The sequence below is a fragment of the Theropithecus gelada genome, chromosome 16, assembly GCF_003255815.1.
Source record: "Theropithecus gelada isolate Dixy chromosome 16, Tgel_1.0, whole genome shotgun sequence".
Classification (NCBI taxonomy): domain Eukaryota; kingdom Metazoa; phylum Chordata; class Mammalia; order Primates; family Cercopithecidae; genus Theropithecus; species Theropithecus gelada.
In genome coordinates, this window is record NC_037684.1 from 15,686,650 (window position 1) to 15,712,520 (window position 25,871).

Below are 25,871 nucleotides of genomic sequence, written 5' to 3' on the forward strand. Positions count from 1 at the left end.
TTGGGGAAACTAATTATAGTTTCTTTGAAGTTTTTTCCTGTACCTCACATTGTATCTATTTTCTCTGAACCCTCTTTTTTTCCTGTGTTCACTTCAGTCTCTCTCATTGGACATTTTCCTTAAACATCTAGCAATCCTTGGCTGGCTATTCATATTTATAAGTAAGGCATTAAAAGTTGATTGAAAGCACCATATATATGGGTGGGACTTCACTGAAAGGAAATCTCTGACTGTAGTCTTTCTGCTTTTTGTCAAATGAAACTTTTCCAGAGATTTTATATTCTGTGCTAGCCCCACCTACCCAGGTACCTAAAATCTGTTTCTGAGCCTTTTTTGGGTTTTGAGAGAGAACCAGCTTGTTATTCAGGGTGCCCACATTTGCCCTTCTGTGACTCTCCCAGCTTGCCAAGTCATCTATCACTTCCCAATCTGCTTTCTATTTTCCTTTATGGCTCAAGGCCTCAAGTGTCTTCTTGTTTTCTTTACTTTCCTTTTTCTTTGTCTTTTTTTCTGCAAGGTAGGGTCTTGCTCTGTTGCCTAGGCTGGAATGCAGTGGTGGCAGTGCAATCATAGCTCACTACAGCCTCAAACTACTGGGCTCAAGCAATCCTCCTGCCTCAGCCTCCCAAGTAGCTGGGACTATAGGTGTGTATTACCACACCCGGATAATTTTTTTTCTAGTAGAAATGAGGTCTCACTATATTACACAGGTTGGTCTCGTCAAACTCCTGGGCTCAAGTGATCCTCTCCGGCCTTGGTCTCCCAAAGTGCTGAGGTGTAAGCTACCTCACCCAGCCAATATTTGTGATTTTAATTTTTAAAAATTAAAGACAATTTGGTTTATTTAATTTAATTTATTTATTCATTCATTTTTTACTTTATAGCCCAGTGTAATGTTGAAAGCCCTTTTTGTTTTCTTCTGTGGGTAGTGGAGTGGAGGGGAGGTGTGGGATGGGGACAGTGTCTTGCTCTGTTGCCTAGGCTGAGTGCAGTGGTACAAACATAGCTCACTGCAGCCTTGGATTCCTAGGCTCAAGCAATGCTTCTGCCTCAGTCTTCTGAGTATCTGGGACTATAGGCGTGAGCCACCATGCTGGCTAATTATCTAAGTTTTTTGTGGAGACACATTCTTACTATATTGCCTAAGCTGGTCTTGAACCCCTGGGTTCAAGCGATCCTCCCACTTCAGGCTTTCAAAGTGCTGGGATTATAGGCGTGAGCTATCGCACCCAGCTCCTAATTTTCTTTTCTTTCTTTCTTTTTTTTTTTCCGAGACAGAGTTTCACTCTTCTTGCCCGGACTGGAGTGCAGTGGCACAATCTTGGCTCACTGCAACCTCCACCTCTCAGGTTCAAGCGATTCTCCTGCCTCAGCCACCCAAGTAACTGAGATTACAGGCATGTACCACCATGCCCGGCTAATTTTGTATTTTTAGTAGAGACAGAGTTTCTCCATATTGGTCAGACTGGTCTCAAACTCCCAACCTCAGGTGATCCACCCACCTCGGCCTCCCAAAGTGCTGGGGTTACAGGCGTGAGCCACCACACCCGGCCAATTTTCTAAATATAATTATGTTATTATTGGATTGGTAAGCAGTGTTACATTAGGACATTTTTCTTTATATCAGATTTACATGATGGCCATGAGTGCCATTCCCAACACACTTGTGCAGCTAGCATTCTGGGTGTAAATTAAGTTATACCAATTAGATCTACAGGTGGACTATGCAACAAACTAAAACTTTCAGCTACAGCCAATGACTACCAAACATCTATCCACAGCAAAAGAGCTACTTAGTAATGTCTGCAATGGATGCCTCTGTTTCTAATTGGAATTGGAAGTGCCAATGGAAGTGACCCAGTTATCCTTTCCCATTTCAATAGTGCTTTCTGTGTAAGCTCATTTGTTTTTGGTTGGTGTACCGAAAATTGAGCTAAAGAGTCTGGAAGATGAGGATAATCCATCAAAACCCAAGGCATCAAGATGACAGTATCAAAATAGAGAATACCCAACCATCAGAGTCCATTTACTGAGCAACTTCTGTTTGCCTGTGCCTCGGGCTGAAAGCTAAAAAGTCATAACACCTTTCCTCATGGAGGTTTCAGTTCACTTAGCCAAATCACAACATGTATATGAGCAACAATTACCAAACAAGACAGTGGGGAGAAAGGCGGCAAGGTCCATCTTCCTGACGCCCTGCAGTATGTGGTGCTTGTGAAATTTCGGCTTCGGTCTCTCTCTTTGGTGTTGAGAAGCCATTGCGGCAGTGGCAGCCAGATAGCACAATTCAGTGATGAGACAGTTGTGGTTGTGGCTTCTACAGCTTCCTGATCCTGGCTTTATGATCTCTGAATGGCATTTTGATCAGTATGCCAGGGATCTTTTGATCCTAGTAGTTTACTTTTGGCCTCCTGATCTCCACTTTTCTGTCTGTGGCAAAGGAAGCATCATTCTTGATAGACCAGTTCTGCAACATTCTGGGAGTCATGCCACAGGTATGCCTAGAGCCCACCCCTCCATCTCTTCCAAAAAATTTCTAAATATCTAATCTAATCTACTGTATTTAACCCCTTTCTGCTTAAAATACCTAGAGTAGGCAGAGCGAGGTGGCTCATGCCTGTAATCCTAGCACTTTGGGAGGCTAAGGTGGGCAGATCACCTGAAGTCAGGAGTTCCAGACCAGCCTGACCAAAATGGAGAAACCCCGTTGCTACTAAAAAAATACAAAATTAGCTGGGCGTGGTGGCGCATGCCTGTAATCCCAGCTACTCAGGAGACTGAGGCAGGAGAATCGCTTGAACCCGGAAGGCGGAGGTTGTGGTGAGCCCAAGATCGCAGCATTGCATTCCAGCCTGGGCAACAAGAGCAAAACTCCATCTCAAGAAAAAACAAAACAAAACAAAACAAAAAAAAAACTAGAGTGTTTCTGTTTCCTGCATTGAACCCTGACTAATGAACCTTGTTAGGAATTTGAAGTGTTTGAGAGAATAAGATATATTAAATTTTCAATTACTTGAAATATTTAATAAAAACTAATGAACTACTTATATAATATGCTAAATGTTTAGGGATTTAATTTTTTTTTTTTTTTAAGACAGAGTTTTGCTCTTGTTGCCCAGGCTGGAGTGCAATGGTGCAATCTCAGCTCACTGCAACCTCCACTTCCCGGGTTCAAGCAATTCTCCTGCCTCAGCCTCCCAAGTAGCTGGGATTACAAGCATGCACCACTACACCCGGCTAATTTTTTGTATTTAGTAGAGATGGGGTTTCACCATGTTGGTAGGGCTGGTCTTGAACTCCTGATCTCAGGTGATCCACCTGCCTCCGCCTCCCAGAGTGCTGGGATTACAGGCGTCAGCCACTGTGCCTGGCCGGGATTTAATCTTTTACATATAAGTATTTTAAAAAATATAAGTATTAATTGAATATTAATCACAGAACAAGTAAAAATAATGAATCTAATTTCTTATATAATATAGGATTAGATTAATAATTATCAAGATTGTAAGTTGAGTTTAAAGACTTAAGAAAAACTACTGGGTTTAGTGGCTTACACTTGTAATCCCAGTGAATCAGGAGCCCAAGGCAAGAGGATCATATGAAGTCAGGAGTTCGAGACCAGCTTGGGCAACACGGTGAGACCCTCACTACAAAAAACACAAAAATTAGCCAGGGGTGGGACATGGTGATGCACAGCTGTAGTTCCAGCTACTCAGAAGGATCATTTGATTCCAGGAGTTTCAGGCTGCAGTGAGCTATGATCACACCACTGCACTCCAGGCTGGGCAACAGAGAGACACCAACTCTAAAAAAAATTAATGTTTTTAAAAAAGAAAAACTAGGTGGGGCATGGTCGCCCAGCCTGGAGTGCAGTGGCACAATCTCTGCTCACTGCAACCTCTGCCTCCTGGATTCAAGTGATTCTTCCACCTCAGCCTCCTGAGTAGCTGGGATTGCAGGCACATACTACCACGCTTGCCTAATTTTTTGTATTTTTGGTAGAGACAGGGTTTCACCATGTTGGCCAGGCTGGTCTGGAACTCCTGACCTCAAGTGATCTGCCTGCCTCAGCCTCCCAAAGTGCTGAGATTATAGGCATAAGCCACTGCACCCAGCCTCACAATATCTAGTTAGTCATAAGATAGACTGACTTGAATTTCACATCTTATTTCTTCTGAAGAAGAGTAAAACTGGCTGGGCGCGGTGGCTCACGCCTGTAATCCCAGCACTTTGGGAGCCGAGGCGGGCAGATCACGAGGTCAGAAGATCGAGACCATCCTGGCTAACACAGTGAAACCCCGTCTCTACTAAAAATGCAAAAAATTAGCCGGGCGTGGCGGCGGGCGCCTGTAGTCCCAGCTACTCGGGAGGGTGAGGCAGGAGAATGGCGTGAACCCGGGAGGCGGAGCTTGCAGTGAGCTGAGATCACGCCACTGCACTCACTCTGGGCAACAGAGCGAGACTCCGTCTCAAAAAAACAAAAAAAAACAAAAAAAAACAAGGTTTTTGCAGCCTTAATAAGAAACACTGTTTATTATGGTGCAGGGCACAGAGTAGTGCAGAGCATAGATCACTACTATGTGCAGGGCACTCGACGACTAGTTGATTTCCATGTTATTTCATTTAATCTTCACAACAGCTCTGTAAGTGCTATTATTGACCCCATTTTATACATGAAGAAATAGAGGCTCAAGCAGGTTAAGAGAGTTGTGCAAGATCACACAAGTAAGAAGTGGTATTGGGGATTTAAACCCAAATCCATCTTGTTCAAAGCCCATCTTTCCACTGCACCTTCATGCCTTTTAGCGATAAGATACACGGGCCGTGCCTCTGCCAACTCGTAGCTGCCAATATGGAACATAAGCAAGAAGCAAACCTCAGTTATTTTCTTAAGCCACTGGTACGTTTGGAGTTGTTTATTGCTGGAGCCTTATCTAACAGAAGTTGGCTGATAATAGGTATCTTTATTTTCTATGTACAGCGGTGTAAACCTTGGAAACTGTTTTAGTATTAATAACTTAGTACAGTGCAAAACATGCTTGGTGAGAACCTCTATTAATTTATACCATCCCCAAACAAGTACTTCTTTTTTTTTTTTTTTTTTTGACAGGGTATCGCTCTGTCACCCCGGCTGAAGGGCAGTGGTGCAGTCTTGGCTCACTGCAACCTCCACTTCCCAGGTTCAAGCGATCCTCCCACCTCAGCCTCCTAAGTAGCTGGCACCACAGGTGTGCATTACCATGCCCGGCTAATTTTTGTATTTTTTGTACAGGCGCGGCTTCACCGTGTCGCCCATGCTCTCAAATAAGTTCTTTATTTAGACAAATGCTCAACAATGATCGATGCTCTCTGGGGAAGACAATTAATCTGTTGGGGGCATGGCTTTGGCATTCAAATTTGTGGCAACATAAATTCCTGTATAAGTATCTAGAGAAGTATATTTTCTTTAGAGCAACTAGAGAATTTTAAAACTATATTGTCAGATGGGAAATGTAAATAGAGCCCCATATTTTCCTATGTGTATTTGCAAAGTAATGAAGAATTTACAAGAAACTTACTAGAATTATGACATAACATTATTAACAAGGTGCCCAGGCAAATGCGTATAATTTTTCCTACCCTGGATTTAGTTGAGGCTAAGAAAATGTATACTAAGGTGATAAGCAGTTATTGTATCTATAGAGGTGGAAAACCTGAATAATTCTTTAGAACAGACTGTTTCCTTTGTGTTAGGAAGTCTACCTAAAGGGGCTCTTCAGTTGCACAAATTTAAAGCAACACTCGCTTATCTTGGGAAAAGTTATAAAGCTTTTTTCTGAATGCAAATATATATATGTGTGTGTGTGTATGTGTGTGTATATATTTCGAGACAGAGTCTCAGTCTGTCGCCAGGCTGGAGTACAGGTACAATTAGAGCTTACTGCAGCCTGGAACTTCTGGGCTCCAGTGATCCTCCCACCTCAACCTCCTGAGTAGCTAGAACTACTGGCATGTGCCTCCCTGGCTCTGTGTGTGTGTGTTTGTGTGTGTGTGTGTGTGTGTGTATCTGTAAACAGGGTCTTGCTGGTCTCCAAAAAACTGGAGACTCAGAGCCAGGGGAAATAATTTTTTTCTCCCCTGGAGTCTTAATTTGATGGAGCAGAAATTAACCTGGAGTGAATTGCAGCTGGTGAGCAGAGTGGCTCCTTGTCACATGGAAACAGATGGGAGGCAAACAAGGAAGGACACCCTGGACATGGGTCTGGACTGTAAACTGTAAACACATCTAGTAGCCTCCTGGGGACAGGGTGGTGGTACCAGCACCAGCCTGAGAGTGAGTGATCCCAGTACTGTAGAAAAACAATATGAACATTTTGGAAATTTCACCTGCAAATTCCATAGTGAGTGGACACTAATATTTACTTAGAACAAAACCTGTCATGGACTTATTGTGTGCCACATTACTTCAATGCAAGAATGATTACAGAAACCTGCCATCATTGAACAATTTTGATCAACTAGACTGAAAAACAAAAGAAGGAAAGAAAGAAAAAAAAAGATATCAACTGCAGTAGAGCAACACCTCCTCTTCTAGGCTGGGCAGATGGGCAGGATAATTTCTTTCCACCAGTTCTCAGTACCTTATTACTGAACTGTAGTAGTGGCTGATCAAACACGTGTTAGCTACCTATCACTTGAAAAGGTTTATTATTTATGTTTACAACTAATAATATATTACCCATGACAGAAGCATCTGCAAGAGGAAAAGGACATGCATGACAGAGCTGAGTATTTGAATTAGTTAAGCACAAATGACAAATGCAGGTTATTATTTTCCTTTTGGTAAGGAGTTGACAAACTTTTTCTGTAAAGGGCCAGATAGTAAATATTTTAGGTTTGTGAGCCATTAAGTTGTTGTTTTTTTTTTTTTTTTTTTTTCCCTGAGATGGAGTCTTGCTCTGTCGCCCAGGCTGGAGTGCAGTGGTGAGATCTCGGCTCACTGCAACCTCCTCCTCCAAGGTGCAAGCGGTTCTCCTGCCTCAGTCTCCTGAGTAGCTCAAACTATAGGCACCTGCCACCACACCGGGCTAATTTTTTGTATTTTTAGTAGAGACGGAGTTTCACCGTGTAAGCCAGGATGGTCTCGATCGCCTGACTTCATGATCCGCCCTCCTCAGCTTCCCAAAGTGCTGGGATTACAGGTGTGAGGCACTGTGCCCAGCAGAGCCATGAAGTCTTTGTTGAAACTACTCAACTCTGCCTTTGTTGAATGAAACCAGCCATAGACAATATGTAAACAAGTGGTGATGGCTGTGTTCCAATAAAACTTAAATATGGACACTGAAATTTGAGTTTCATATACTTTTCACATGCACAAAATATTATTCTCTTTTTGTGTGTTTTTTAACCACTGAAAAATATAAAAAACATTCTTAACTCATGGGCATTCCAAAGAACAGGTCATGGGTCAGAGGTCTGTAGTTTGCTGACCCAGTGCTCTCGGTCTAATAAGCTCTGCAATGGTCCTGCAAGTAAATATACAAAAGTAATTCTGAGAGATTTTTAGCTCACCTAATCTGAAATACCTTTTACGACAGTAAAGAGGAAGAAACTGTCACATACTCAAAACTTCAAACTAAACAATTTATCAAAATTAATTTTCTAACATACTTGATAGTAGTAGTAGCATAGAATACCACCATCACTATTAATAAAGAAAGCTAACATTTATATAGGACTCACATATTTGTGATTTGTATAAGAATCACAAAAACGGCCAGGCATGGTGGCTTACGCCTGTAATCCCAGCACTTTGGGGGGCCGAGGTGGGTGGATCACCTGAGGTCAGGAGTTCAAGACCAGCCTGGCCAACATGGCGAAACCCCGTCTCTACTAAAAATACAAAATTAGCTGGGCGCAGTGGTGTGTGCCTGTAATCCCCGCTACTTGGGAGGCTGAGGCAGGGGAATTGCTTGAGTTCAGGAGGTGGAGGTTGCGGTGAGCCAAGACTGCACCATTGCACTCCAGCCTGGGTGACAGAGAGAGACTCCATCTTGAAAAAAAAAAAAAATTACAAAAACAAAGGTAGCATTTTTAGCAAATAAAGTATGCCTGCACTATGTTTTTATAGGATCTTAAAGAGCCACTTACTCTAATTAGGAAATGTACAATTTGAATTGGAGTCTTATTTTAAAAAGAAAGAACTAGGTAGAAAGAGGAGACATAAAGTTATAGTAGTAACAGGAAAAGAAAAACATGGTGAAAATACATCTTTTCATAATTTTTTTTTTTTTTTTGAGACAGAGTCTTGCTCTGTCACCTAGGCTGGAGTGCAGTGGCACGACATTAGCTCACTGCAACCTCTACCCCTCGGGTTCAAGTGATTCTCCTGCCTCAGCCTCCTGAGTAGCTGGGATTACAGGCACTTGCCACCACTCCAGGCTAATTTTTTGTATTTTTCTAGAGACGGGGTTTTGCCATGTTGGCCAGGTTGCTCTTGAATTCCTGATCTCAAGTGATCCATCTGCCTCAGCATCCCAAAGTGCTAGGATTATAGACATGAGTCACTGTGCCTGGCCCATAATAGATCATTTTAAGAGCTGTTTCCTGTCAAAATCATATTCTATTATTATCAATAATGGGACAATAAAGATGGAAAGAATTAGCCAAAGATGAAACAAAATGAATGAAAGAATGAGGTGGGCAAGTCATGAAATAAGATTACTAAGACTATTATTAGATGAGTTATTTGGGCTTAAAAGGTGGCCATCTTTTTTATACCATGAAATAAAGAAACAGGCTGGGTGCAGTGGCTCACGCCTGTAATCCCAGCACTTTGGGAGGCTGAGGCAGGTGGATCACGAGGTCAGGAGTTCGAGACCAGCCTGGTCAGCATGGTGAGACTCCCATCTCTACTACAAAAATAAAAAATTAGCCAGACGTGGTGGCGCACACCTGTAATCTCAGCTACTCAGGAGGCTGAGGCAGGAGAATTGCTTGAATCCGGGATGTGGAGGTTGCAGTGAGCTGAGATTGCACCATCGCACTCCAGCCTGGGCAACAGACTCCGTCCCAAAAAAAGAAATAAAAAACAATCCTTATACCCATTGTGTGTATTCACTGACAGCAACATGATGAAGTTTCCATGGAAACAACATTCTGCTCACCTAACTTCCCACCTTTTTCAAAGAGCAGTCAGTAAACAGTCAATAATATTCATTTTAACAGATAACATACTGGTAATAAAGGGAGTTACAGCAGAAATCTGTCCTCCATATAATTTACTAGAGAAGATGAGACAAATATAAATGAAAAATTAAAATACATGGTTTCTTTCCTTTTCAGGGAATATTTATCCCTGAATCAAGTGGAGTAAGGGAACAGAGAATCTTGCAACTGAATTGTTTCTGGAAGTAAACTCCTGTACACAGTGGAATCGAGTGGTAAGCCTAGCCTTTCTAAGTGTCTTTTTACCTAGTAGTAAAAATAAGAATTATCCGCTCAGAAGACAGTAGGGATTGGCACAACAAATGTTGGAAACAGAGTTTCCAGATTAGGAAAGCCGTATTTCAGTACAAATTACTCTTGGACTTCCCCCACTTCCAATAATGCCTTTCGAGGACTGGTACTGAAGAGAGATTTTTCTGACTATGGGGATACAGAGGTATTTTTTTCCCCCAGTCATTTGAAAAAAAAAAAAGTTACTGAGTTATAATTTACATACCATACAATTCATCTGCTTTAAGTAGACAATGCCATGATTTTAAATATATGCACAGTTCTGTAACTATCACCACAGGTGGAGTTTTGAGTAGTAAGCAAATCACTGAAAAATTGTGTCTCATGATTTCAGCTCTTACAGCAGTTAACTCTTTGAATTTCTTTCTTCTCCCACCCCCCAAGTAATCATTTCCAGGATAAAGTATGATGCTGACACTAATATGAGGGAACTTCAAGAAGTTTATGGAAAAAAATGGTATTAAAAAATAAAAATAAAAACTTTATTTCTCCATATAAGCTCCATCAAGCTCAAGACACTTCCGTAAGTAGAGATACCAGCCATTTAGTCCACCCCTAAAGAACTCCAGGTCCTGGGAATTTAACCATGTCAGCGTACTCTTTCACTTAAAAAAATTTTTTTTTTTTTTTTTAGATAGAGTCTCACTCTGTCGCCCAGGCTGGAGTGCAGCAGCGCGATCTCGGCTCACTGCAACCTCTACCTCCCGGGTTCAAGCGATTCTCCTGTATCAGCCCCCCGAGTAGCTGATTCCAGGCGTGCACCACCACGCCTGGCTAATTTTTTGTATTTTTTGTAGAGACGGGGTTTCACCATGTTGGCCAGGCTGGTCTTGAACTCCTGACCTCAAGTGATCCTCAAGTGATCTGCCTCGGCCTCCCAAAGTGCTAAGATTACAGGCATGAGCCACTGCGCCAGGCCCTTTTCACATTATTATTATTATTTTTAAAAGGTGCTATTTACACATTTTTAAAGATTAAGAAACAAAAAGATATCAGAAGGGGTCAAATAAAGACTGCAAGGTGAATGCCTAATCATTTCCCATTAAACCTCTTGCAAAATTGCCCTTGCTTGATGAGAGGAATAAGCAGGAGCATTGTCATGGTGGGGAACTCTCCAGTGACGCTTTCCTGGGCAGTTTGTTGTTATTGTTGTTTTGCTACAGTTTTGGCTAACTTTCTCATAATAAGCCTATCTGCTTATTTTTGTAATAAGCACAAATTATCATTCTTTGGCCCTCCAGAAAGTCAACAAGCAAAATGCCTTGAGCAGCCAAAAAAACTGCTGCCATGATCTTTGCTCTGGGACTGGTCCATTTTTGCTTTGACTGGACCACTTCCACCTCCTGGTATCCATTGTTTTGATTGTGCTTTGCCTTCAGGATTGTACTGGTAAAACCATGTTTCATGTCCTGTTACAATTCTTCAAAAAAATGCTTCAGGGTCCTGATCGCACTTGTTTAAAACCTCCATGGAAAGCTCTGCTCTTGTGTGCGGCTGATCTGGGTGTGCAGTTTTAGTAACCTTTGAGTGGAAATTTTGCTCAGCTTAAAATTTTCAGTTAGAATTGCGTGAGCCAAACCAATTGCAATGTCTGTGGTACTGGCTTTGGTTTCTGCTATTGTTGGTCATCTTCTATGTGAGAAACAAACTTACCCATCCAAACCCAAAGAATGGACTCAGAGACCCAGAGAACTGTGAAAGTGAGACTTTTAATGACACTCTTGCAAGATTGGGTGTCTGATAGACAGGCACACCCAGCACAGTTTTTTAAATTTCATTTTATTTTTTTGAGATGGAGTTTTGCTCTTGTCGCCCAGGCTGGGGTGCAGTGGCACGATCTTGGCTCACTGCAACCTCCACCTCCCAGGTTCAAGTGATTTTCCTGCCTCAGCCTCCCAAGTAGCTGGGATTATAGGTGCCTGCCACCATGCCCAGATAATGTTTATATTTTTAGTAGAGATGGAGTTTTGCCATGTTGGCTAGGCTGGTCTCAAACTCCTGACATATGCTGATCCACCCGCCTCAGCCTTCCATGGTGCTGGGATTACAGGTGTGAGCCACTACGGCCAGGCCCCAGCATAGCTGGTTTTTTTGAGACAGAGTCTCACTCTGTCAACCAGGCTGGAGTGCAGTGGTGTGATCTCAGCTCACTGCAACCTCTACCTCCCAGGTTCAGGTGATTCTCCTGCCTCAGCCTCCTGAGCAGCTGGGACTACAGGTGCCCGCCACCACGCCCAGCTAATTTTTGTATTTTTAGTAGAGATGGGGTTTCACCATATTGGCCAGGATGGTCTCTTGACCTCATGATCTACCTGCCTCAGCCTCCCAAAGTTCTGAGATTACAGGCGTGAGCCACCACACCCGGCCCCCAGCACAGTTTTAACAAGCAATTTATCCCCTAGTATGCAGGTCCCTCCCCCGGTTTCTCATAGGCTGAGTACTATGGGGTCACAATCTTCCCAGACATTGCCTATTAATTGTTGGGTAGGGGCTTTAGGTGTTTTTTTTTTTTTTGGGGGGGTGGGGGAGGTGTCTTGCTGCATTTTATTGCAGCCCACAGTGCACTGCAATCCTAGTTAGCTCAGGGGCTTTTCAAGTATTTAACTTATGACCTAAGTAGCTAGGCAGGTTGATAAGAGAAGACAAAGTGAGCTATTTTGCAGACTAGTAAACTTTCATCTTAGACTAAACTTTTTCGGTTTGGGTGAAGGCAACTAAAGGGGGAAGGAGAAGTGTTGGGGAAGAGGGAGGGCGACAAGCAGGCATCAGCTATCCAAGCAGCAGCCCAGTATGTCCTGTTTCTTCTGTAGTTTGCTGACCTACGCCCATGTAAGGCATTTTGTCTTGAAAACGGGCCACTGTATACGTTATTGCCTTCAAGCATGAAAAGATTATTTTTTTCCTTGCAAATTGATGTGGGTAGTCTACCACTGCAGGCTTCCTCTTCAACACTGTGTCATCCCTTCTTAAAATTAACTCTCTAATTATAAAATACTGATACCTTTGAGGCATTGTGCCCATAAACTTTTTGTAAAGAATTAGTGATTTCACCATTCTTTCACCCAAGTTTCATCATAAATTTGATGTTTATCCTTGCTTCAATTTTAACAGAATACATGTTGCTCTGATAGGGGCTCTTTTCAAACATATGTCTTATTCTTTTTAGTACATCAAACTAGATGCTGTTCATACATGTTATAACAAGTTAGTACGAGTTTATTTTGGTATAAAAAATTTTTCAAATCCATGCATGATTTGTTCATAACACACATTTTCCATGAACTTTTAAAAGTCTCCTCCTGAGATTACTGGATTGAATCAAAAGTATTTAAAAAGTTTCTCTTGGTCGGGTGCGGCGGCTCACGCCTGTAATCCCAGCACTTTGGGAGGCCGAGGCAGGCGGATCACGAGGTCAAGAGATCGAGACCATCCTGGCTAACACAGTGAAACCCCATCTCTAGTAAAAATTTAAAAAATTAGCCAGGCATGTTGGCGGGTGCCTGTAGTCCCAGCTACTTAGGAGGCTGAGGCAGTAGAATGGCGTGAACCCGGGAGGCAGAGCTGGCAGTGAGCCGAGACCACGCCACTGCACTCCAGCCTGGGTGACAGAGTGAGACTCCGTCTCAAAAAAAAAAAAAAAAGTTTCTCTTGGAGGAAGTAACTTTTAATAAACAGCGATAGTGTTAAAAATTAGGTTGCGGCTGGGCGCGGTGGCTCAAGCCTGTAATCCCAGCACTTTGGGAGGCTGAGACGGGCGGATCACGAGGTCAGGAGATCGAGACCATCCTGGCTAACACAGTGAAACCCTGTCTCTACTAAAAAATACAAAAAACTAGCCGGGCGAGGTGGCGGGTGCCTCTAGTCCCAGCTACTCCAGAGGCTGAGGCAGGAGAATGGCGTAAACCCGGGAGGCGGAGCTTGCAGTGAGCTGAGATCTGGCCACTGCACTCCAGCCTGGGCAACTCTCAAAAAAAAAAAAAAAAAAAAAAAAAAAAAAAATTAGGTTGCTTCCGACAATGAAGTTGGTAAAGTTCATGCTTAATAAATCCGCTGGTTGTGGGAGCAATTCATAAAACTGACAGTGAATGTATAACTAAGGAGTTTAGAAAACCCTCAAACTCCAATTAAGATGAGGATGTAATCTCAGGAGGCAAAACTGGAAGTGGTTGTAATTTGCTCAGCACAAAAGGAATCAACCATCTAGTATATTGTTTAGAGAATTGTGTGAAGATTAGTCTGTAGAAAGATAATTGCCAGTCTTTACCCAGCACTGTCCAGGGTACAGAGACACAGAATTCAGGTGCTGTGAATTTATCTGTCTTGGAGAGAAATACTTTGTTATGGGGGCAGGGATCATTTATCAGGTCTCAGGATCTGAATGAAATATCCCTCAAAATGATTCACCTTGTTTTGTTCTTATTTCCAAATAAGCTGTTGATTTGCTTTTTTGATGTTTTACTCTTGTGGACTGAAATATGTTAACTCTGGTTAACTGGTAATATCCTTAATTGTAATCATCACCAAGCTAACGCCATCCTGGGAGACCTGATAAAACAGCCGTCAAGACTCTTCCTGCCATATACTGACTTCATCATCAACTCCAGAACAGTTGGTTACATTCAAATACAAAAAAAGATGCCAGTGGAGAAATAAGAACGTCCTATTCACTCTCAATTAAGTTCTACTTTGTATTGTGCTGAACTGAACAAAATCAGAAATTACTGCATTAAATTAGACAGACAAGAATAAATCAAAGCAAATTCAGGTTGGGTGTGGTGGCTTACGCCTGTAATCCCAGCACTTTGGGAAGCCAAGATGGGCAGATAATTTGAGGTCAGGAGCTCGAGACCAGCCTGGCTAACATGGTGAAACCCCATCTCTACTAAAAATACAAAAATTAGCCAGGCGTGGTGGCATATGCCTATAGTCCCAGCTACTTGGGAGGCTGAGGCACGAGAATCGCTCGAACCTGGGTGGAGGAGGTTGCAGTGAGCTGAGATCCTGCCACTGTACTCCAGCCTAGGTGACAGAGTGAGACTCCATCTCAAACAAACAAACAAAGCAAATTCAGTTATATTTTTCTGGAATGAAAATACCTTGAAATTAAAAGTACCTATGTATTGTCTCATCCCTTCTTAAAATGAACTATTCAATTATAAACTATGGATTTCAGTTATTACTTCAGTTATCATTGACTTATCACTAATTAACAGAAACTTTGCCTGCATAAATTTAAACTGATGGATAAAAGAACATAAATGTGTTCAGCAAATAACTGTTGAAAGAATCAACAGGCTGCAAGTTTTTAAAAACTCTCCTCTTTTCTGCCACTCACTTAATGAAACAATGCTAGAAACAGTAGATTTGTTGAAATAGTATCTTTTTTGGTCACTTTCTCATTTAAAAACATATCAGGCTCTGGCCAGGCACAGTGACTCATGCCTGTAATCCTCCCGCTTTGGGAGGCCGAGATGGAAGGATCGCTTGACTTCAGGAATTCAAAAGCAGCCTGGGCAACATGGCGAGACCCCATTGCTACAAAAAATACAAACATCAGTCTGAAGTGGTGGTGCATACATGTAGTCTCAGCTACGTAGGAGACTGAGGTGGGAGGATGGCTTGGGTCCAGGAGGTCGAGGCTGCAGTGAGCTGTGATTGCACCACTGCACTCCAGCCTGAGTGACAGAGCAAGACCCTGTCTCAAAGAAAAAAATTGGCCGGGTGCAGGAGCTCATGCCTGTAATCCCACTACTTTGGGAGGCCAAGGCCAAAGGATCACTTGAGGCCAGGAGTTCGAGACCAGCATGGCCAACATGACGAAACCCCGTCTCTACTAAAAATACAAAAATTAGCTAGGCATGGTGGCATATGTCTGTAATTCCAGCTACGCAGAAGGCCAAGGCACAAGAATGGCTTGAGCCAGGGAAGCAGAGGTTGCACCGAGCTGAGATCACGCCATTGCACTCCAGCCTGGGTGACAGAGGGCAACTCTGTCTCAAAAAAAAAAAAAAAATATATATATATATACACACACACACACACACACACACACACACACACACACACACTCCTATATAGATACTTGAAGGATGGTCTGAAGGATAGGCAATCTATCCCTCCCTTGACAATTTTCAGAAGTTCTTTTCCCTTTTGGGATCTATGGACTCCTTTAAGAAGTTGATTAAAATTTCAAATCCTCTTCCCAGAAAAAAGTACGCACATGCATATAATTTTGTACATGCATACATGCATATAATTTTGGAAAACATTACAGAAAGCTCAAGGATTACCAAAGGTCATCTGTGGATATACTGAGGATCTTCAGGCACAAGACCAAGCATCCCTGCTCATTTCAAATTGAATATGTATTTTGGGGTCACCGAGAGACATTTGTAAAATATATTTCATCAGCTTTTAGAATTAAGAAAACATCGGCCGGGCGCGGTGGCTCAAGCCTGTAATCCCAGCACTTTGGGAGGCCGAGACGGGCGGATCACGAGGTCAGGAGATCGAGACCATCCTGGCTAACACGGTGAAACCCCGTCTCTACTAAAAAATACAAAAAACTAGCCGGGCGAGGTGGCGGGCGCCTCTAGTCCCAGCTACTCGGGAGGCTGAGGCAGGAGAATGGCGTAAACCCGGGAGGCGGAGCTTGCAGTGAGCTGAGATCCGGCCACTGCACTCCAGCCTGGGCGACAGAGCAAGACTCCGTCTCAAAAAAAAAAAAAAAAAAAGAATTAAGAAAACATGTCCTTCTCCTGAATGACCTATTTATTTTTATCCCAAAGGCACTTTGGATTTTGAATAGGCAATACTGGTGTACCCTTCTTTACCGCGACTTCTGCGAAGACTAAAGTAAAATTTGCAGTCTATCTCAACAAATTCAACAGGCTTTCACTGCAGGCATTTTGTATAGTAATTTATGCTTATTTCATTTAATCCACCCCTTATTTTCCCATTCCTCTAGTTTGTGTGTGTGTGTGAGATGGAGTCTTGTTCTGTCGCCCAGGCTGGAGTGCAGTGGCATGATCGCCGCTCACTACAGCCTCTACCTCCTAAGGGTTCAAGAGATTGTCCTGTCTCACCCTTCCGAGTAGCTGGGATTACGAGCATGCGCCACCATGCCCGGCTAATGTTTTGTATTTTTAGAAGAGACGGGTTTCAACATGTTGGTCTCAAACTCCTTACCTCAGGTGATCCTCCCGCCTCGGCCTCCCAAAGTGCTGGGATTACAGGAGTGAGCCACCACGCCCAGCCACATCTACTTTTAATAATGTTTTATGGTATCTCTGTAAGTTGCCTCACATCCTTACGGAGAGGGCCTGCTGTAAATAACATGAAGAAAATTATCCCTGAAATTCAGGGTGTAGATCTGTTATCGCAAATTTATGACTGCAGGATTTGATTTTGTTGTTGTTTCCCCCTCCTTTTTTTTTTTTTTTTTTTTTTTTTTAGGAGGAGTCTTACTCTGTAGCCCAGGCTGCAGCGCAATGGCGCGATCTCGGCTCACTGCAACCTCCACCTCCAGGGTTCTAGCGATTCTCCTGCCTCAGCCTCCCGAGTAGGCTGGATTACAGGCGCCCGCCACCAAGCCCGGCTAATTTTTTTTTTTCAGTAGAGACGGGATTTCACCATGTTGGCCAGGCTGGTCTCGAACTCCTGACCTCAAGTGATCTGCCGCCTCTACCTCCCAAAGTGCTGGCGTGAGCCACCGCGCCCAGCCTGATTTTAATTTGAATTCATTAGCGACGTTTAAAAATCCCAGGATTTCACATAAAAATCCAGATTGCAGACGTCGAAAAAAAATGTAAAATGTTATCTCCCAATGTCGCAGGCAAATAGGATCACAGTCCTGAATAGCAACCGCGGTCTCTAGTGGTTACGGCTCTCATCCATTTCTCTCCATTTTATTACCTGGGAGGACCGGTATTTTCAATTTCAGTAACTTTTAGAGGAAACTTTTGAAAAAAGAACTGCACACACGCACCTTTTCTTCCTTCTCGTTCCTTAAAAGGAAACAACGGAAACAATTCATTCTGCAGGCAATCTGCGCTAGTCCCACGGATAGGCGATTAACAAGAGATAAAGAGGTGTGGATCCCAGAAGCAGTACTGTTACCCCTTCTGGTTGGCGGGTACCACGTTGAAAGGTCGGGGTACGGGCCCACTGCGACTAGCCCAAGGAGTGCTGAACTGAGCTATGCAAAGTTCTGACGAGAAGGTGGAACGGTTCTTAATGAAAAGGATTAAGGAATCTAAACCGGTTTCGCTAAATTAGACACATCTGTCTAAGCAGCCACAGCCTGTTCGCAGCAGGGGCGGGAAGACAAACCAACGCCCCAGCTCTCCATTCCGTCACCGGCAACTCAGCTCTGGACTAGACGCACTCTACGAAGATACCCGGGTTTCCGGAGCAACCGCCCGAGCCCTCCCCCTTTAGCCCCGCCTCCGAGTCTCTTTCCCGCCAAAGGCCGTTATCGCCGCAGAGCATGGTGGGACAAGGCTTTAGGCTAGGTTTCACCAAGTCCTTTGAAGGCGCCGAGTTGCTTTCAAAGCTCCTCATTCCTGGGGAAATTGACTATCCTTCAAGACCCGACCTGGATGACTAGCTCCTTTAACGAGAGTTCTTTATTTAACTTTTACCAAACGGCTGCTCACTCTATTCGCAAACCACCCCAAGCGGGGAACGCGGGGGACTTTTTTTCCCCCTTCGTGCGGAGGGTGACGTCGCGCGTGCGTGCGCGTGCGTTGCGCGTATCCCTCGCAGCATCCGTTGCGCTCCCGCGCGTGCGTGTTGGGATCGAATCGCTGTTTCCTTCCGCTTCTCTTCCTCTGTCTCCCCCCCATATCCGTGCGCCGAGCTGATAAAGGCGCCATTTTGGAGGGGCCGCGGGAGACGTGGTGCCGCTGCGGGCTCGCTCTGCGGTGCGCTAGGCTTGGTGGGAAGGCCTGTTCTCGAGTCCGCGCTTTTCGTCACCGCCATGTCGGGAGGTGGTGTGATTCGTGGCCCCGCAGGGAACAACGATTGCCGCATCTACGTGGGTAACTTACCTCCAGACATCCGAACCAAGGACATTGAGGACGTGTTCTACAAATACGGCGCTATCCGCGACATCGACCTCAAGAATCGCCGCGGGGGACCGCCCTTCGCCTTCGTTGAGTTCGAGGACCCGCGGTGAGGCGGCATGGGGCTTGCAGCCTTGAGGAAATAGGTCCGAGTAGTCGGGGAAGGCTCCAAGGCCTTAACATAGAGAACGGGGAAGCGGGGGCTCTTAGAGAGGTTGGGGCGAGACTGTATCGCCCATGCAGGAGTCGAGTAAGGAGCTGAGTTGGTGTGGCTTCTCTGGCGCCTCGCCTTGGACGTCCCCGGAGCCCATTCGCAGGCTGGAGCGGGAAACTGAGGCGCTGAGGGCTGGTGTAGTGGTTGGGAGCCTGGCGTGTTTCTGGGTGGGGGAGGGGCCATTCCTATTATGCGGCGCATGTGGGCTCTTCCACGTTGGGTGCGCATGTGCGGGGGGTTCCCGACTGAGCGAGCTTCTCCTCCTGGTCTTTCTCATGCCTTTTACTTTCTGCGATCCCGCAGAGACGCGGAAGACGCGGTGTATGGTCGCGACGGCTATGATTACGATGGGTACCGTCTGCGGGTGGAGTTTCCTCGAAGCGGCCGTGGAACAGGCCGAGGCGGCGGCGGGGGTGGAGGTGGCGGAGCTCCCCGAGGTCGCTATGGCCCCCCATCCAGGCGGTCTGAAAACAGAGTGGTTGTCTCTGGTGAGTGTACTTGGTTGTGTGGATTGATGTGAAGGGACGGAAGCTACCTAAAATTTTTGTCTTGCATGATCGGTTTAACAATTGCAAATTTTTCATGCTAGGTCTTAAATTGCTTTAGTTTTTGGGTGAATTTAATAAACGAGGATTGCTGCTGTGGTGATTTACCAAATTAGGTTGCGGTACTAGATACGAAGATCCGTTACAAATAATTTTGGACTCTGGATCCCAGAATCTTACCAGCTCTTTACCTGGTATCACTTAAGTACACCTATTAAGTATTTTAAAGTACTGTTTGTCCTAATGTACCTTACCAGCTTAACGTGAAATTTAAGATAATTGATACTAAGAAAAAAAATCACTTTTTCAGGACTGCCTCCAAGTGGAAGTTGGCAGGATTTAAAGGATCACATGCGTGAAGCAGGTGATGTATGTTATGCTGATGTTTACCGAGATGGCACTGGTGTCGTGGAGTTTGTACGGAAAGAAGATATGACCTATGCAGTTCGAAAACTGGATAACACTAAGTTTAGATCTCATGAGGTAGGTTATACGCTTATTCTTTTCTTTGACCAGAATTGGATACAGTGGTCTTAACAGTGGAATTTGAAGGTAAGAATTCAGGCAAGGGTGTCCAAGTAAATTGCCAGATTTCTGGTTGTAGTTACATTGTATGCATTCAGCATGCCTGAAGATAGATGAAAGCTTAGATCTTTCAATGGAAAGTTCTGTCTATCCAATAGGGAGAAACTGCCTACATCCGGGTTAAAGTTGATGGGCCCAGAAGTCCAAGTTATGGAAGATCTCGATCTCGAAGCCGTAGTCGTAGCAGAAGCCGTAGCAGAAGCAACAGCAGGAGTCGCAGTTACTCCCCAAGGAGAAGCAGAGGATCACCACGCTATTCTCCCCGTCATAGCAGATCTCGCTCTCGTACATAAGATGATTGGTGACACTTTTTGTAGAACCCATGTTGTATACAGTTTTCCTTTATTCAGTACAATCTTTTCATTTTTTAATTCAAACTGTTTTGTTCAGAATGGGCTAAAGTGTTGAATTGCATTCTTGTAATATCCCCTTGCTCCTAACATCTACATTCCCCTCGTGTCTTCGATAAATTGTATTTTAAGTGATGTCATAGACAGGATTGTTTAAATTTAGTTAACTCCATACTCTTCAGACTGTGATATTGTGTAAATGTCTATTCTGCCCTGGTTTGTGTGAACTGGGATGTTGGGGGTGTTTGTGGTTATCTTACCTGGGGAAGTTCTTATGTTTATCTTGCTTTTCATGTGTCTTTCTGTAGACATATCTGAAGAGATGGATTAAGAATGCTTTGGATTAAGGATTGTGGAGCACATTTCAATCATTTTAGGATTGTCAAAAGGAGGATTGAGGAGGATCAGATCAATAATGGAGGCAATGGTATGACTCCAAGTGCTATTGTCACAGATGAAATTGGCAGTATTGACCTTATACTAAAAGGCAGGGGTTAAAAATGATTATATACGTTTTCCTTAAAACACTTGCAAACATTTTATTCAGTTATCTTTAGCTACAATTGCTTTGCTCTTTAAACCTTGGCAATTGTGGCAAAATTATATTGCCCATTTTGTAGCAACTTATTTTGCTCCCTTCCCCCCATTTTTGTTTTAATAGGGACTAATGTGGGAAGAACTGGCTAATTTGTCACAGTGCTTAGTTACAACTGTTAATGTGTGACCTGCTGTTGGTGTACATGTGGGTACAGGGTGTCTTTAAATCCAACAAGATAGAGTATAATATCAATACTGCTAAATCTGCATGTCCTCTGTGTGACTGATAGAGCGTTGCTATTTCATTTTTTTAAGACAAAATGAAAGCAAAATATAGAGTTCCAATGTATTGGTGTAGATAATCTAGTTGGGAATACTTTTAAGTCTCACCTTCCCCTTTAAACTAATATTCATAATTGATTCATATGTTTAAAAGACTTTAATTTACAAATTAAATTGCAAATGGGAGCATTAGATATAGTTTTAGACTTAGGTGGGTAGCAATGCCAGTAAACTTAAATTACGTAACTTCTTGCAACCACGAAACCTGTAATACGCTGTACAGTAACAAGTGTTGGCATTATCAGTTGAACTGTAAATACAAAATGCTTCTTCCAATTAGTCTCTATGATGATTAAGTTTCTAAAATTTATCTGAACACCATTCAGAAACTTGTTTTGGGGAATTTGATAGTTATTGATGTGCATCTGTTAAACTGATGACAGACATAACTCATCATTCCCCAGAAACCTTTTTTGATTACAGTATCTAACATTTTGCCTCCTCTTTTTTGGTTTTGCTGGTTATAAAGGTTTGGATTGGAGAGGGCTCACTGGATCCCAATCCTTGGAGCTGGATCATTGGATTCAAATCATAATGTGGATAGGATAGGGAGGATGAATTACCAGGATTCATGGAGCGGGATCAGATTACCAGGAACATAGGAGTGGATTCCTGCCCCAACCAAACCGCATTCGTGTGGATTTTTTTATTCAACTTAATTGGCTATTCCAAAGATTTTTTTTTTTCCTATTTTTGACGATTGGAGCCCTTAAGATGCACGATGGAATTGTGTTTTGCGTTTTTTGGTAAAAGGAGCAAAGCGAGGACCTGGAGATAAACGCTGGAGCAATCTCCTTGGAAGGATTCAGCACGAGTAGATGGTAAACATTTAAAGGGGAAAGGGGGGGTTTGTTTAAAATAGTAAATCAGTAAGTCACTTCTAAATTTAAAGAAAACAAAATTGGAGTTGAAGAATAAGTAGGTTTCCAATTGGCTATTGCCGTTTTTCTTTGAAAAAATAAACATTTTTTAAAAAACTATGCATGGTTGTCCTTTTTCCTCTTCATGTAAGATTCTAACTGGGTCTATCAGTTAATCTTTAAATTGTTAAGTAAGATAAGATTTTGACTCTTGTATTAATGTGTTAGCAAATTAAAAGTTCTTAAAAGGCACTATAATGGTATTAGCCATCTTTTATTGTTAATTGTAAAAGTCTTCAGGGGAAGGCAAAAGGGGAGAATAAGGCATTTGTGTATGTAACTTGGTAAATGACGGTGGGGGGTTGGATCTAGCATCTGAAAGATAAGCTTCTCTACTTTGTTATAAATTGGTTAAAAAACTAGATGCTGCTTATTTTCTGGTGGTCATAGACAACATAGGCTTTTGTGCAAAGTTGGTTGATGGCTAGTAAATTAATGTTCACTTGGAGATAGCTTTTGATATTTTCAATGAAACTCATCTCAAAAAAAGGTAAGTATTAAATATTAACATCAGCACAGAGGTATTAGAACTGTTTTTTGTTTTTGAGACAGAGTCTCGCTTTATTCCCCAGACTGGAGTGCAGTGGTGTAATCTGGGCTCACTGCAACCTCCACCTCCTGGATTCGAGTGATTCTCGTGCCTCAGTCTCCCGAGTAGCTGGGATTACAAGTGTGTGCCACACTTGCCTGGCTAATTTTGTATTTTTAGTAGAGGTGCAGTTTCTCTGTGTTACCCAGGCTGGTCCCAAAACTCCTGGCCTCAAGTGATCTGCCTGCCTTGGCCGCCTCCCAAAGTGTTAGGATTACAGGTGTGAGCCACCATGCTCGGCCTGTAGAACTTTTAACACAAGTCACATTTCTTTTTTGAAAGGGAAAGTGTGTACAAGATTAACTGCTTCTTTGGATGAATCGTTGCTAATAAAAAGCTGGGCATTTAGAATTTTGCCTTATAAGCCCTTCTCAACCATAAGATTATTTTGTACCTAAAACTTTGGTGTTCTCTACCAAAGCAGTCGTTAAAAACTTGTAGTCTGCTACTTTTTGTGTTTGTCTACTGACAGCCTCCGATACTATTTAGGTTGGGGGAGGGGACCTAAAATAAGTAACTAGACTTTAACATTTCCCTCGGGTGCTAATCATAGTTGGAAGTTGAATTTAAGGTGATTATTCGGGTGACAATTAAAAACCTAGGGAAAACCAGAAATCTTAGTAGTGGAAGAAATGTGTAAGGTTACCCCAATCAGATTTTAATGAACGTTGTGGAATGTTGGGAAGAGGGGATGTTGAATGCAGAATTTCACTAAGTAAAGTACTTAGTTTAAATTTATTAAGGATGTAGCTCTTTTTATGTAAGAATGTAATATAATGGCCAAAAGGCAAATTTACTGTTTAAAATTTGAATAATTTTACATGACATTCTTGAAGTTCTAAATTCTGTTTTATGTGTAGAACATTTTTAAAATTCAGATTATTAAAGGGAAAATAAATGATTAATGATCATTTTGTAAGGTTAATGTGAGCTAGACTTAAGCAAACTTTGGTTCATTTGTGTTCATTGAATGTTTTGGAAACCACCAAAAAATGTAAATGGCCTTCACTCAAGTTTGAGTGTTTAAAGTTGAAAGATGTGCTCTACTAAAAGTTACAGTAATTCTAACTTCACATTGAAATGAGACAGCATTCCTTGTTATACAGGCTGAATTTGAAGATTAGAGAGGACCTCATGTTTACTTATGAAAGGTAAAGGGGCATAGATTTTGTAGTTAAGATGACCAGACAGCTAAAAGCTGTGATGGGAAGTATGGACTGCTCCTATTTATAGTTTCAGAAAATGGACCTTTAGGTCTCTATCCATATTGGCAATTATTAAAGTCACACCCTTTTGAAACTACAAAAGCTGTCTTGGAATTTCCCCTTCTCCCTATTTATGTCCCCTTAGAATGTTTTAGGGAGCCTATAATTATTTTCTAACCAAGGAAAAACTTAAGTCTCTTTAAGAAGCAATTACTTTTCATAACATCAGATTGAATAACCCACCTTGCTGTTCAGCCCACATCCTACTGGAAACAAAAGGTAAGAAACCCATTTTCTGGTTCCTGATTGTTTGGGTCTGAATTTTGTTTTTAAAATGAAGCTAAGTTTAATATTTTCAAAAATACTGTTTGGAATATGTGAATAGATTCCCCATAAAATGGTTTTTCCTGTTTTATGCTTTAGAAAATATTCAGTGCTCACGTCTGCGCATCATAGTGCTTGCATTTAATATGATTTATTGTAGAATCTCAACTTTTCTTGGTGTTGCCTTTGAAACATTGTCTTGGTCATTAGGGCTGGTGTTTTCACATTTCTGTGGTCAAGGTGAATTTCTTATGTGTGCCTTTTTGCTTACTTTGTATATGAATTTTGTAATTTAAATTGCAAGTAAGTTATATATATGTATTTACCATAAATAGTATTAAAAGATGAGAAACTGTTAGACTGAAGTTCTGTTGTAACATAACCACTCTTATTTCCATCACAGTATGAAGAGTGCAAACGCAGAAAACAGATTACAGTCTCTTATCCATTTTTTGAAATCCAAAAACTATATGAAAACGAAAGATTTTCTGTTGTTGAGCTAATTAAATGTGAAACCTGACCAGAATTGCTGCCTTCATTTTGCACTTAGTGTGACTAAACTGTTTCCTGTTGAACTTCATTATTCATTGCACAGTTGCCACAGACTTTGCTGAGGGTTTTATGTAATACAGGGTATATATGTACCTTATAAGGTGCATACAGCTCTGAATCCCAGATATGTCTGTCAACAAAGAGTTCATATAAGGGAGTGTACTAGCATACACAGGCCTAGTGCTTTTGTCTGTAACTGGGGTGTCTTGACTGAAAAACCTATTATTGTGAATCCTTTATTGATTGAATTTTAAGTTCCCCCATCTTTTTAGGCTGAAGCAGCCACAAGAAAAAAAGGTACGGCCCACATTTCTTTACATTCTGTTGTATTAGTGGACTCAACAATTACATCCCATTGAAGCAAATACTCAGGCATCCTAGAGTGTACAATACAACATTCTTTTGAGTTATTGTTTCTGTATCAGTACTTACAGGAACACTGACCAGTTAGATCCTATAGGAAAAGCTGGGATTGGCATGAAGTAAAGAGATTATAAGAAAACATCTGTTCATTGTGTCTATTGTGATTGTCTATTGAATAAATAGTAATGCTACCAAGGTAACTTTTGCTTTAAACATGGACCCCAAGAGATTATAGTATACTTAAACCAGTACTTATCCCTGTTATTGAGACCTTTGGAATGCTTCTTGGTAGCTTTGAAAGCTAATGCCTAACAATCCTGAGGGTGGTTGTGAGCTTGTAGTGATTAAAGGAAGGATTTTTTATTATTATTATTATTTTTTTTTTTTTTTGAGACGGAGTTTCGCTCTGTCGCCCAGGCTGGAGTGCAGTGGCCGGATCTCAGCTCACTACAAGCTCCGCCTCCCGGGTTCACGCCATTCTCCTGGCTCAGCCTCCCGAGTAGCTGGGACTACAGGCGCCTGCCACCTCGCCCGGCTAGTTTTTTGTACTTTTTTAGTAGAGACGGGGTTTCACCATATTAACCAGGATGGTCTCGATCTCCTGACCTCGTGATCCGCCCGTCTCGGCCTCCCAAAGTGCTGGGATTACAGGCTTGAGCCACCGCGCCCGGCCGGATTTTTTATTATTATAAAAATCACTCCGTGCTTCATTAATGCACAGAATAAAAATTGAATAAATGACTCTGTCACATATACTTAGGCAGATACAACATTTGTAGTTT

At 42.5% G+C, this 25,871-nt stretch overlaps 1 protein-coding gene across 1 annotated transcript; it reads left to right on the top strand.

Moving 5' to 3' along the window:
- The first annotated feature begins 16,958 nt into the window (after nucleotides 1–16,958).
- On the top strand, nucleotides 16,959–24,694 carry SRSF1 (serine and arginine rich splicing factor 1). The gene is made up of 5 exons (XM_025361090.1): nucleotides 16,959–18,672; nucleotides 19,081–19,265; nucleotides 19,633–19,805; nucleotides 20,006–20,192; nucleotides 20,566–24,694. The coding sequence occupies exons 1-5, from the start codon at nucleotides 18,479–18,481 to the stop codon at nucleotides 20,586–20,588; spliced, it is 762 nt and encodes a 253-aa protein (XP_025216875.1). The 5' UTR covers nucleotides 16,959–18,478; the 3' UTR covers nucleotides 20,589–24,694.
- Nucleotides 24,695–25,871: the final 1,177 nt, after the last annotated feature.